Consider the following 14,460-nt stretch of genomic DNA (forward strand, 5'->3'; position numbering starts at 1 on the left):
TTTTTTTATGAATCCTAAAGTTCTTTTTTAGACAGAATAGGTTAAGCAGAACAGGTAAAACAGTAATGTAAAAAGAGGTCTAAAGTATTAGCTTAGATCTTCCTTGAATTTGAGGAGCTAGAGGAGGTGGTTCTTGTAATATTAGCTGAGCTTGAGCTGGTTCCTCCCGTGTATCCTCCACCAGAGCTGGTGTGTCCTGCACCAGAGCTGGTGTGTCCTGCATCTGAGCTGGTGTGTCCTGCACCTGAGCTGGTGTGTCCTTCACCAGACCCGTATCCTCTATTTGCAGTACTGCTCCTGGAGCTTGCACCACCTGAACTAGTAAAGCGGCTACCACTCATGCCTCCGCTGACACTTGCTGTTCCGAAACCAGCCCCAGGGCTCATCCGACTGTCACTGTGGGAGCCACCATGGGAGCCACCTGCAAAGGATCCTCCGATGGTGGATGAAACAACAGCTGTGTGAAGAAGATTTTAAATATGATTAACTATATGAGGACATTATCCCAGATATAAAGGTATCAGTGAAATTAACTGAAATAAAATTGAACTACTTACAGATTTTAACAGATCCTTCACATTCTCCAGAAAGACTGAAAATAAACATGCACACTTTAGTGCTACAGCTGGAAAATATATTTCATACAGTATATTGGATGTGAACATTGCCAGACATTTACAGGAAGTGAATCATTCTCTGTAATCTAAAACACATGCACCAGAAATATTCACCTGCAGTGAATATTTGGTGAATGTCACATTTCCAGCTTTATAAATATACCCTTAGGGCCCTTTCACACGGACGTTTCCGTGTATGGGCTCCACTTTGCTCAGCAGGGATCACTCCGTCGATCCCCACTGAGCAGGCAGATGACAGGTCTGTCTCTGCACACTGTGCAGGGACTGACCTGTTAGAGTGCCACTCTCCTCTATGGGGGATCGGATGAAGACGGACCGTAGAGTCTGTTTTCATCTGATCTGCCAGACTAATGGAAAATAGGGTTTCCATCCCCACACTTTAGCGTATCGTAGCGGGTTGGATGTCAGCGGACATGTCACCACTGATATCCGTCGCTCCATAGAGGTACATTAAGTGCCCGTTCAGGTCCGCCTAAAAAACTGACAGGCGGACCTGAATGGTCCGCACGTGTGAAAGGGGCCTTAGACTTTAAAATGCTACTAAACCCACAACCTTAAAATCATTCCTTACAAGCAAGAACGCAGGCTTGTTAAACTCACTGTGAAACCTCTGCATTGTGTAAAAAGGCTGTTTGATGCACAGATCCTCCTCTTCTTCCACTGACTCCAAACATGTCCAGATAAGACATAGTTAGTGGAGTCAGGCTGCACATGCTCAGTTTGGTGTGTATTGCTAGAGAGTTTTTTTTTTTTGGGGGGGGTGTATTTGATCAGCACACGACCAATCAACACTGTCCAGACAGGGGGTCAGGGGTCCTACATCCTGATAGGACAGCTCTGTGCAGTATGACAACTCCTCCTACAAGCTTTAACCAGGCACTGATAGAAGTCACAAGATTGCTATATACGGCTGATGAGAAAAGGTATTTAGCAGTTTATATTTATTACAATAATTGCATTTCCATGTTCTGTGTACTGTGGGAGACCAGATATAGTGAATGCAGGGTCCTGAGTTTAGTAACACTTTAAGTCTACCTCCTCCTTCCTCTAAGGTTCTAAAGCCTCATGAATTCTTTTAACAGAAGTTTTCTTTTTACTTGCATGGTTCTACAAAATGGGCACTATAACACGAGAGACAGGAGTATTGTCAACTATCGCTCTATGCTGACACCAGCCCAACATTTAGTATTTTCATGGCAGCTGCGATGAAGGAGGAGTGGCAGAGAAGTTAGGAAAAGATGCACGTTAGTTGACTGGGAAGTGGAGGGGGTGGGGTTTACACAGATATTATCAGGAACTGTAACTTAGTCTGAATGGAAAAGGTAGAAATCTCTCTTTAATGATCTAAAGGTGATCAATTTAAGTTCTAGCAAAGATGAAGACTTCTTTGTATTACTTAGAATTTTGTTAGCCTGAGACGAGTGCCAGCTCCTATAGAAAATAGATACCTGGACCATTTCGAGTACTCTATGTTTATCACTACCCTTTGAACTCGCCCCTGTAGCCAGTTTTTAATTTATGTACTCACCCTATGGTCCATGTCAATGGACCTTACTTTGTACAGTAAACGTTTATGTGGAACTATATCAATTGCCTTTGCAAAATCCAGATACACCACGTCTACTGGCCTTCCTTTATCTAAATGGCAGCTCACCTCCTCATAGAAGGTTAATATTGGTTTGGCAAGAACGATTCTTCATGAATTCATGCTTATTATGGCTAATGATAACGTTGTCATTACTAAAATCTTGTATATAGTCCCTTATCATCCTCTCAAGGAGCTTGCATAAAATTGATGTTAGGCTAACTGGTCTGTAATTCCCAGGGATGTATCTTGGTCCTTTTTTAAATACTGATGCTACATTGGCTTTTCTCCAATCAGTTGGTACCATTGCATTTAGTAGACGGTCATAAAAATTAGGAACAATGGTCTGGCAATTACTTGACTGAGTTCCTTAAGGACCCTCAGGTGCAAGCTATCTGGTCCCGGTAACTTATTAATGTTACGTTTTCAAGTCCAATTCTAATTCTGTCCTCTGTTAGCCATGAGAGTGCTTTCTGTGACATGTCATGAGGATAAACATTGCAGTTTTGGTTACTGAAGCCTCCGACTCCCTCATGAAGACTGAGGAGAGGAATAAATGCTATACCTTTGCCATCTCTCCATCCTTAGTAACCAGATTTCCTTCATCATTCTTTATGGGACCAATATAATCTGACCTCCCTTTCTTACTATTTATGGATGTTTTTTACTCTCCAGCATTATGTGCCTTTCGTGTTCTATCGTAGCCGCCCCGATTGCACCCTTACATTTCTTGTTGCATTCTTTGTAAAGTTGGAATGCTAATAATGATCCCTCAGCCTTGTATTTTTTGAAGGCCTTCTTCTTTGCTTTAATATGCATTTTTACGTTGGAGTTAAGCCGTCCAGAACTTTTATTAACTCTTTTAAATGTATTTCCAATTTGGATGCACTGGCTAATGCCCTTATTTAATATGCTCTTAAAGCATACCCATTTTTCCTCTGTGTTCTTTGAACCTAAGATTTTATCCCAATTTTTATATTCTAGCAAGGATCATAGTTTAGGGAAGTTGGCTCTTTTGAAATTCAGTGTCTTTGTATTTTATTCGCCTTATGTTTCCTATTTGTGATTTATACTAAAGCGAATTGACCTGTTTTCTAAATTGCCCCGTATTTCCACATCCGTGATCAGGTCTGAATTGTTGGTAATCAGTAGGTCTAGTAACGCTTTGTTTATAGTTGGTGCATTTACCATCTGGCCCATGAAGGTAAAGATGCAAGACACTTACAAGCCTTAGATTAATGCGCGGTTCCTTCCACCCAGTCTATGTCTGGATAATTAAAACCCCCCATTATAATGACACTTCCCATTCTTTCTGCTAAGTGCCAGAGGAGGGGTGGAACCACCAAGGGAGTGGACCAGAGTTCAGTTTTAAACCACTGTATGCAGGGACAATGAGGAAACTGCAAGAGTACTACCTATTATGTTAAAAAGATTAGTACCTGGCTGTATCTGTGTTCAGTATTTTACCAGCACACAGCTAGCAATTAGGAGGAAAGTCATCACTCCCTGTTTGAATATTTTTCCATGACAGAGACATTCAGAAGTTGCTAACATAACACAACACAACAGCCAGACATGCAGACCTTTCAAAAGCAGTGATTAGCAATAGCAGAGAACTTTTCCTAAGCACTCACCGGGACTCTTCTCCTTCCAGCAGTTTCTTATAGGCAGCAATTTCCAGATCCAGAGACAATTTGGTGTTCATCAGTTCTTGATATTCCTTCAACTGACGAGCCATGTCCTGCTTGGCCTTCTGTAATGCGTCTTCCAGATCAGCCAATTTAGTTCTTGCATCCTTAACAGCCATCTCGCCACGTTCTTCGGCTTGTGCTATGGCAGATTCTAGTTTTGTTTTCTAAATTAAACCAATAATAATAAATATGATAACATACAATTTATTTGGATTTTTTTGCATTATCATTCAATAACATAAATCATTCTCATAACAGAATGATTTATGTTATTGAATATTCTGAAAATCTTTCCATACCTGGGCTTTAACATTTTCAATCTCTGTTTTAAACCTTTGGACAGCTCTGTTGAGATCAGCAATTTCATTCTTTGTGCTGCGCAGATCATCGCCATGCTTTCCTGCTGTATTCTTCAGCTCTTCATACTGTAGAGAATATTTTGATCAAATGAAATGGTACCAAATTGTTTGTTTTAATATCTTATGGAATATAGGGCATGTCAGTTATCTGTAAACAGTGTAAGTAAAGCTAGAATTGTGTAAGTGTCTGATAACTTTGGCAGTCTTACAAAATTATTCAATGAATTTCTGGTGGCAGATTTCTTATGGCAATTGTTTAGGATATACTCACTTTGGACTGGTACCAGGATTCTGCCTCAATTCTGCTTTTTTTAGCAATCTCTTGGTACTGAGCTTTGATCCCATGGATGATAGAATCCATGTCCAAGTCACGGCTGTTATCCATGGACACAATGACAGAGGTGTCTGAGATCTGAGACTGCAGTTGACAAATTTCCTGTTAAAGGAAAAAATGGCAGTTAGACAATCATTTAGTAAAATATCTGGGGTAAATGGTCATATGTTAATAAATTTTTTCCAAATTTACATCTTGTGAAGTTGTGAATTTTACTACCCCCGATAAATGATACCCAATCACTTGCCAATGAACCATATGCAGCTGTCTTTCTGGTTATTAAATATTCCCCCATCATTCATCAGACCACAAGTCATCAGAGGAGAACTCTAACCACGAGGAATCAAAGCCATATTTATTTTGCCAGGATGGCTTCCTCCACACAGAGACACAGTGCAGAACAAGAATTCTAAATTAGTAATGGGAAAAAAAACAGCTGCAGGCAGTCAACAGCCAATAATGGTGACTAGTCGTTTACACTAACGTATCCTTTTTGGGCACAGTCTTACAGGTCTGGTCCTCTTTAAATTTGTTTTTCATGCTGAGAAAGGTAAATGTGTCTCAGTTTTAAAATATTTCTCAGATTCTGTACTTATGTTGTTACTTACCAAATCATATACTGTCCTTAGGAAGTTGAGTTCATCATTGACAGAGTCAACCTTAGCCTGAAGTTCAGTCTTGTTCATAAAAGCTGCATCAACATCCTGTAAAAAGATATTGGTGAGAACAGTTCAGCAATACATTTATTGAAGTTTTGGGGTTAGATGCCAAAATAATGAAAACCACATGCCTTTTTAAGTGCAACAAATTCATTTTCTGCAGCTGTATGCTGATTGAGTTCATCCTCATATCTAGAAATACATGTAAACACAAACCACTGTGAATTATTTTACAGTGTCTTACATCACCGTTAAGATTTTTAAAGTAGATCATCATACTTCTTTTTAAATTCCTGCACTAAATCCTCCATACTCGTTTTCTCTGCTTCTAAACGTGACCTTTCATTGTCCAAACAATCCAGTTGCCTTGTAAGATTGGTAATAAAGGATTCGAAAAGTGGTTTCATGTTGCTTTTTACAGTCTTTTGGTCTTGCAGAAAAGCCCATTTTGTCTCCAGCATCTTATTTTGCTGTTCTAAAAATCTAACCTATGTGATTAAGAAAAAAATCATTTGATAATTTGTTTAGTAAGGTTAAGAAGTGCAGCTATCATAAAAATACACTATACAAAGAACAAATAAACATATATAATAGATAAAGAAATACATTCATAAATCATTTGTTTAGCAAGGCTTAGGTGTGCAGCTATAAAAAAAAAACACGATACACAAAGAAAAAAATACACAATTGTATAATAAAAAAATATATTATTATTATTATTATTATATTATACAAATTATCTGAGCCCAAAATTCTCACATAAGTACATGGTAAATTCTGACACATAGATAAACGTGAACTCAGCATACCATACCTTGTCAATGAAAGAGGCAAATTTGTTGTTCAGGGTTTTGATCTGTTCTTTCTCTTCTTTCCTGACTTGCTGAAGATTTGGGTCGATCTCCAAATTGAGGGGTGCCAGGAGACTTTCATTGACAGTGACATTTGTGATGTTCTGTGCTCCACCACAACCAGCTCCACCAAAGCCAGCACCTCCAAAGCCACCTCGACCAGAGCTGGATCCACCAAAGCCATATCCAGATCCCATACTGGATCCAAAACCACCGCCATAACCTGCCCCACCACATCCATATCTACTCATTCCAGTGCTATGACTTGCAACTGAAATCTTTGGAGATCTGCCAGAACCAAGATTGTAAGCACTTCTGCTGTACTGTGATTGCATCCTTGACCCTACACTGGCAATTCTTGAAGAGCAGCCGCCTTGCCTATTTCTTGGCAACGAAGAAGAGCTAAAATTTCTGTAGCTAGAGCTACTGTGGTTGAGTAAACAAGACATGGTGAGATGAAGTACTGGATGCAGCACAAATTCAAGAAGATGGTTCTGAGTTACAGACACTATCTCCTTTTATATTTTGACAAATGGGTTTGGCAGTACTTTGAAATGAAATAACACCATATCATTGTATTTTTATTAACTTCATTTAATGGCAAGGCATTTCATGCCTCTATCATTTTAAGAAAACAACTACATACCTTACAATGTGCAAGCTATAAAAAACAATTATTGTTGGTTACTCTACTACCAATAAAAAAAGTTTTATTTTAGGCCAAAGTTGTAAGGCATACTTATAACACATACAGTGATGTCCTCAGGAACATTGCTATGTGGCATGGCATGTGTTAGCTTACTGTATTATTTTCAGGTTTTCTTTTTGCGCCACACATTTCTGAAATTGTCTTATAAAAACTACTGTAAACATATATTTTTTAGGTTCACCTGTCTTTAGAAAATGCGTGTAGCACCCTCCTAGTGTAGGATGATAGGTACGTTTCGTTTTTGGCTCCTTCTGTAATCAAGTGAACAGTGATTGTTTGGCCTGGTCTGCTCAGGGTTTCACAGGCTGGGAGTTTGCATGCTTCCCTCTGCCTCTGGAAGAAGCATCTGGAGCTTATGGCTGGAGATTCAAATCACCAACCTGAAAATGTGTTATGATCCAGTCATTCCTTGGAGAGGAGTGTCCAGTAGGGGGTTGGAAAGACGATAAATAGTCTGAAGCACTGGAAAGCTGGGTTCTTTCTCACTAGGAGGGTTCCAGATGCCAAAAAAACTTGCCTCAGAGACTTAATGCTATGAGGCATTAAACTGTCGAACACCCACAAACTCTTAACAAAAATACTTTCCTCTGCCCTAACCACTCTCCTGCTAAAGTTTCTTCAAGCAATACAATTTAAAAAGACATCCCCTAGACCAGACCACAAATTTTGCACTCGCATACTTGCATTTTATGAGTGAAAAATAAGGTCTGGCGAGGAGCTGGGCTGCCTGAGAGTGGGGGAGGGGGCGAGCCCTGCGGCGGGCGGGGTCAGGAGCTGTTCTCCCAGCGATCCTCCCAATGGCAGAGAACACAGAGGAAGAGGAGAGCCGTGGTTTGCAGAGCGGTATAGCCAGCTGTTAGAACTTATGTTTCCTACGCTCTGCTCGTTCACACAGCCCCGCCTCCTCCTGACCCAGCACCTGTAATAGACAGAATGTGGGTCCAATGCTGGGATGTGTTGTCTATCACAGGCGTGGGGTCAGAATGAGGCGGGGCTGTGTGAGCGAGCAGAACGGAGTAAATGTAAGTTCTAACAGCGGGCTATACCGCTCTGCGATCCACAACTCTCATTTTCATCCTGTCATGATCTGGCTGCCGGGGGGCACAATGACTCTGCAATCTGGGGGGGCACAATGACTCTGCAATTGGGGGGCACAATGACTCTGCAATCGGGGGGGGCACAATGACTCTGCAACAGGGGGGCACAATGACTCCGCAATCGGGGGGCACAATGACTCCGCAATCGGGGGGAGAATGACTCTGCAATCTGGGGGGCACAATGACTCTGCAATCGGGGGGCACAATGACTCTGCAATCGGGGAGGACAATGACTCTGCAATCTGGGGGGCACAATGACTTTGCAATCTGGGGGGCATAATGACTCTGCAATCAGGGGGCACAATGACTCTGCAATCTGGGGGGCACAATGACTCTGCAATCGGGGGGGCACAATGGCTCTGCAATCGGGGGGGCACAATGACTCTGCAATCGGGGGGCACAATGACTCTGCAATCGGGGGGCACAATGACTCTGCAATCGGGGGGGCACAATGACTCTGCAATCGGGGGGCACAATGACTCTGCAATCGGGGGGCACAATGAGTCCGCAATCGGGGGGGCACAATGACTCTGCAATCGGGGGGCACAATGACTCTGCAATCGGGGGGGGGGGAATGACTCTGCAATCGGGGGGCACAATGACTCTGCAATCGGGGGGGCACAATGACTCTGCAATCGGGGGGGCAAATTGACTCTGCAATCTGGGGGGCACAATGACTCTGCAATCGGGGGGGCACAATGAGGCTGCAATGTGGGGCACAGTGAGGCTGCATTGATGAGCACAGGTGAGGCTGTGCTGAAGGGAACTGATAAAGTTGTTGTTAATATTTATTTCTGTAACTTAATTCTGCATAAAATGTTTAAGTGTCATTTCATGAGATAATTTATGTGGGCGTGATTAGCGGCAGAATTAGGGGAGGAGCAGGGTAGGGGTTGGGTTGGGCAACTGGTGGCGAGTAACCCTTGAGGCCTGGCTAGTGGCTCAAGACTTGAAATTTTGAGCCCTGCCCTAGACTTTGTTATTGGAGAAGGTATGAATGACCTTTTGATCCGATTGAGAACGTGAGATGTGACAAAACATGTCTGGGGACACGCAGTGACGTCACCACACAGCTCGTTTGAGGAAGGGCTTCTGTATTTGCGAGCCGGCACCTTTTCTATGGTTTATATGTCATATGTGATGTAAATACGATACTTTTTTATGATTAAACGCTGTTAGATGTTATCACCCTATGGTCCTCTCCCTTTCTTGATCCATATTGCTACGGAGTTTAGAACATAGCATATGAGTGTACGGTATACCGGAGGAGTGTTCTGGGTGTCTGCTATTAGGTAGATTCAGAAAGAGTTAAATCTACGCCGACCTAGGTTTAAGTGTATTCTCAAACAGAGATACGCTTAAACCTACCTAAGATACGACAGCTTGCGCCGTCCTATCTTAGATTGCAATATTTCAGCTGGCCGCTAGGTGGCACTTCCATTGCGGTCGGTGTAGAATATGCAAATCAGTGGATACGCCGATTCACGAACGTACGCCCGGCCGACACAGTACATTTACGCTGTTTACGTAAGAGATAGGCCGCCTAAAGTTAAAGATGCCCTCTAGGTGGCGTAGCCAATGTTAAAGTATGGCCGCCGTTCCCGCTTCGAAATTCGAAATTTTTACGTCGTTTGCGTAAGTCGTCCCCGAATAGGGATTTACGTTGTTTACGTCCACGTCGAAATCAATAGGCCCGTGCGGCGTACTTAGCTGCAATGCACACTGGGAAATGTAGGCGCCCGATGCATGCGCAGTTGGAAAAAAAACGTAAAAAAGTAAGGTCAAGTCCCATTTACATAAAACACGCCCCCCTCAAACACATTTGAATTAGGCGCCCTTACGCCCGCCGCTTTAGGCTACGCCGCCGTAACTTAGCAGGCAAGTACATTGTGAATCATGTACTTCCCTCGCTAACTTACGGTGGCGTAGCTTAAATTCCTTAAGCTACGCTGCTGCAAAGTTAGGGCAATCTTAGTGAATCTACCTAATTGTGTCAGAGTTCCATCTACATACAGCATGCAAGCCAAAGGCCGCTGCTAGGTTATAGCCGACTGTGCTTTTTGGCTTGCTTCTGGTAACCGGACAATTTATTTATGGTGGTGGGGCACTTCGGTTTCAAGAACTGTGGTGCCATCCTATTGGACGTTCGGACTTTTACAGCTTATGGTCCTTTTGTGACCTTTTTGCTTGTTATGATATATTGGCACCAATAGTTATCCTTGGGATTGTTATATATCATTAGTTATTTTCTCTTCCTTGTGCATTGCTCAAAATAACTCTTACTGGCGCAGCTCTTTCTTTATATATGTACAATTGGGTTTATCCCACTTGTGTTGCTGCCTTTGTTTGTTGGTTTAAACATTTTCGTTTTGTCTTAGCGCAGTTTTTTCTATTTTCACTATGAATGACCTGGTGCTTGTGGTGGTGGACAGCCTCTGTACTTTCAAGGAAGAACCAGTTAATACCAACGACCCCTATGGAGGTAGTGCTACAAACATATATGAGGTTGTGCCAATTATTATTTTGGCCATAAAAAGCTGATACTTGTGTTTGTTTTACTGTTATGATTGTGCCCTTATTAAGTTAAATTTAGCTGAGCAGGGATCATTGCATACCTTACTTATAATACTTTTAAATCAGACATTGTGGAACCAACTGAACTTAATGTTGGCTACTTTATTACCTATAAAATAATGTTTTATTTTTGGCCACAGTTATGAGGAATAATTAAAAAATAATACAGGAATGACACACCCACTGTGTCCCTAGGAACAAATAACCTCATGGGGAAATATGTATAGTGGGGCAATGACATTGACCAGATATTGTCATGTCATATTTGGTCAATGATCTCACCTTGTTCTTCACTTTACGGTCAACACAAAAGACCTCTGCTGTAGCAAATTAAATCATGCTTTGCTGTTTGTTTTTTTGCCTTTCTCTGGATCAACTGTGGGTATAGAATTGGGTATATGGAATTGTATGATATATTTTTATTTTTTATGGTTGAACCGGATGGACTATATTCAACCTGACTAACTATGTAACTATGTAACTATCCCCGTCGCTTCCTTAAAGTAGCCCATAACAGCTTGGGGAGTTGTCATTCAGCTATGTGTACCTTTTGGGATTGGTGGTGTGAGCCTGGTCGTTGTTTTTTGTTTTGTTTTATGAATCAAAGTGTGTAGTTATTGATTATAGATTTACCACAAGAGACTCATTTGAGGATTTTATATTTTTTTTATTAAAGATCTACTCAAACGTTTTGATGTCTTTATTTCTAGGTTCAAAATTTTCTTTGTGAATGAGTAGTACTCATTCACATAGGAAGGTGGTATCTGGGGGCTCCCTTATAATTAACAAGGGCTTCCAGATTCCAATAAGCCCCTCTTGTATCAAAGTCATGTGATAGTTTATGTTTTTGGGGTTGTATTCGATATATTTGCAAAAAGAGATCACACAAATACTTATAAGTATAACATATATTAAAATTAATGACAGATACAGATAAAATCTGAAAATATGACAATAATACTTAACTAAAGACGCTGTTTCCACCATGGGTCCCTCCATCATATGACATGGCATCATGGATCAGGATCAGAGACATGCCTCATGGCAGTTCTGAGTGAGACAAGACCTACAAGTTCTTGCTAGGGTATATAGGTCTTGAATGTAAGGAAATGGACAATCCTAAAGAAGAAAATTGGCTTGGCTACATCCTGGTCAGTTAGCAATAACATTCCTTTGGTAAGGTAAAGCCATACTAATGTCCTTATATGGCCTTCTTAACCTAGATTTGGAGGCTTGTAATTCATTAGTGAGCCACAATTTAAATAAGGAAATATACGCATCAGCAATTTCCACATTAGCCCCCCACCCCCACTGGAAGAATTCCTGAGGCTGCGTACACACGGTCGAACATGTCCGCTGAAACTGGTCCACGGACCAATTTCCGCGGACATGTCCGACCGTGTGTACGGCCTAGCGGACAGGTTTCCAGCGGACAAAAGTTTCTTAGCAAGCTAAGAAACTTGTCCGCTGGAAACATGACCGTCGGACATGTCCGATGGTTAGTACACCTAATCGGACATGTCCGCTGGTTATGACGTGTAACCAGCGTCCCGAAATCCAGCTAATGCGTCAAATTGATTTGACGCTTGCGTGGAAGCATTGCACTTCCGTGTTTGAGAACGTCGGTGTCTTCTACGTCACCGCGTTCTCTGTCCGTGGGGATTTTGGTCTGGTGGTGTGTACACACATCAGACCAAAAGCACCCAGGAGACATGTCCGATGAAAATGGTCCGTGGACCGTTTTCATCGGACATGTCTCCTCGTGTGTACGGGGCCTAACAGTCACTGGGAAGGGTTGTAAGGATGAGGCCCTTGTGCCCCTCAACATTATTACAAGGTGCTTTACCGGGGGGTTCCCCCTGGCAAGACACTCCCCAAGTAGTTGAAATAGTCGAGAGCATGTAATTTGGTATTGTTCAGGAAGGGGTGCATGCTTAGATAAAGGGTCTGGTATGGATTTTTAGAGGACCTTACTTTTTTTGCCCGGAGTCTCCCTTAAAATCCGGACCCTAGGTGTGCCCTTCACATGCATTATTAGGACACCTCCCCAGGTATGTTATTTTATGGATTTGGACATTTTTTATATTTCACGTTAAGCAGGGAAGTGTCTATCCCCATGCTATTTTCTGACTACCCTTACCTATTAGCCCAGAAAATGCTACCCTGCGCTAATCAAACTCAAACTAGTATAAGAAAAAGTATGTGAGACATTGGATGTTATAAGTCCAGTGACATTGTTTATCTAGATTTTGCTAAAGTATTTGATTTTGCTAAAGCAATGTCTAATCTATAAAATAAGGTCTGTTGGAGTTGATTATATTTTATGTACATGGATAGGAAACTACTTATATGAACAAGTCCAGAGACTGGAATGGTCTAAAGATGTGAGTGGTGTACCCCAGGATTCTGGGGCCAATGCTGCTCAATTTGTTTATTAATGATCCAGAGGTTGGAATCAAGAGCTGAGTTCCAGGGTTTGGCAGCTACATGGCTGCTAAAGTTTCAATATATTCAGAAATGTTCACAATTAAAACTAAATGGTACTGCGCTCCACACAAATCCAAGCATTTCCTCTAATCACTGGATCTCTGCACTGCCACCAGTTCTCCAGGTACACTGAGGTGACGTCACACCTACCTTTGTCACTTGGAATGCATGCCAGAAGTAAAAGGCAGTTGAGTCAGTGGCGGCCCTCTTGGATTGCTGTAATAAAATAACATCTTGAATGCTAGCATATATATTTTTAATGTGAGTTCACACTTTTGGGGCATTGTTTTTTTTTTTTTTTTGGAATATAAAATATTTAATAATATCACATAACAAACATGTTTAACATACATCTTTTTGTTTTTTATGTTTAACATACATTGGATTGCATATACAAAGAATTGCACCTCATAAAAGGTGCCGGTTTCAAAGCTGGCAATAACTGGTACTAACATGTTTATGCATATTAATGATATACAGTAGTTAAATTCAGGGGAGCCACCAGTATTCATGGTTAAGTATGAACATAACAAGGATAGCATCTGCACAATCCATAGTCTTTCTATTGCCTATCATGGTAAATATAAGGTGAACACATATTTGTGGGCAGATGTGTAACTTGGGGTACACAGTGTCTAATAGCTTCACGCGTTTCACGGATTTCAACCGCTCTATGATAAAAGTGATAGACCCTTCATTCCTTTGTAAGTGGGCAAACTTACAAATTCTGCAGGGGATCGAATAATTATTTTTCCCACTGTAAATCATCCACTTAAATGTAATATTTCTTCATTGCTCTTTTCTAATTCTCCTCCACCATGAAGAAAAAACACCACCAACTGTGCTCTTGTGAATAAATCACTCGTCATACCAAAATGACCCCTTTAATCAAAAAGAGGGTCATTATGCGCTTTTGCTTTAGGATCCTCCAACAGCTCCCACAAAAGGTATATTCACAGTGTCTGATTTTATCTCCTCAATTCTACCATATAACATGTGATGGGAGGGCCCATGGAACCCAGAATCCCTTGGAAAGTTTGGGAAACCCTTGTTTCAGCTCTCCATGCACCTCCTATGTCTAATATACCATGTGTCCATTAGGGGCACAGGGTGACTGAGAAAATATGGCTCTGATTACTTAAAATGGGACAGTAAAATGTATCCACACTATCTCCCAGGATATATATATAAAGACTTTTCTTGGTTTGTTTGATTCTGAACTCAACATGTTAATTGAAAGCGCTGATCACATTGGCTTCTGTACAATGTAGGTGACGGGCCGACTCCTACTGGAGCTCCTGCTATTGTAAGAAGGTGTCCTGTGTTTATACTTAATGTATAATCTACTGTGTTAAGCTCGGTGACAAGCTCATGACAAGTCTGACCTGTAGTGAAATCCTGATTAATCACAACAATGGCCAGGTGGTCATGGAGTCACCTTGGCTGCTTTAAGGGACTATTTACTCAATAAATTTG

General features: G+C 41.5%; 1 protein-coding gene across 1 annotated transcript; it reads right to left on the reverse strand.

Moving 5' to 3' along the window:
• Positions 1 to 6,611, reverse strand: LOC120929290 (keratin, type II cytoskeletal cochleal-like). The gene is made up of 9 exons (XM_040340616.1): positions 6,081 to 6,611; positions 5,546 to 5,754; positions 5,398 to 5,458; positions 5,216 to 5,311; positions 4,545 to 4,709; positions 4,214 to 4,339; positions 3,858 to 4,078; positions 558 to 592; positions 1 to 457 (listed from the first exon to the last, which is right to left on the reverse strand). The coding sequence occupies exons 1-9, from the start codon at positions 6,564 to 6,566 to the stop codon at positions 93 to 95; spliced, it is 1,764 nt and encodes a 587-aa protein (XP_040196550.1). The 5' UTR covers positions 6,567 to 6,611; the 3' UTR covers positions 1 to 92.
• Positions 6,612 to 14,460: the final 7,849 nt, after the last annotated feature.

The sequence above is a fragment of the Rana temporaria genome, chromosome 2 (genome assembly GCF_905171775.1).
Source record: "Rana temporaria chromosome 2, aRanTem1.1, whole genome shotgun sequence".
NCBI classification, from domain to species: domain Eukaryota; kingdom Metazoa; phylum Chordata; class Amphibia; order Anura; family Ranidae; genus Rana; species Rana temporaria.

Excerpts from the sequence above, each read along its gene's own strand:
- LOC120929290 (XM_040340616.1), bottom strand. The coding sequence starts at position 6,566 with ATGTCTTGTTTACTCAACCACAGTAGCTCTAGCTACAGAAATTTTAGC. Across the intron at positions 5,459-5,545 it reads GTGCAGGAATTTAAAAAGAA|ATATGAGGATGAACTCAATC; the intron begins GTATGATGATCT and ends ATGTATTTCTAG. Across the intron at positions 593-3,857 it reads CTGGAAGGAGAAGAGTCCCG|TCTTTCTGGAGAATGTGAAG; the intron begins GTGAGTGCTTAG and ends GTTTATTTTCAG.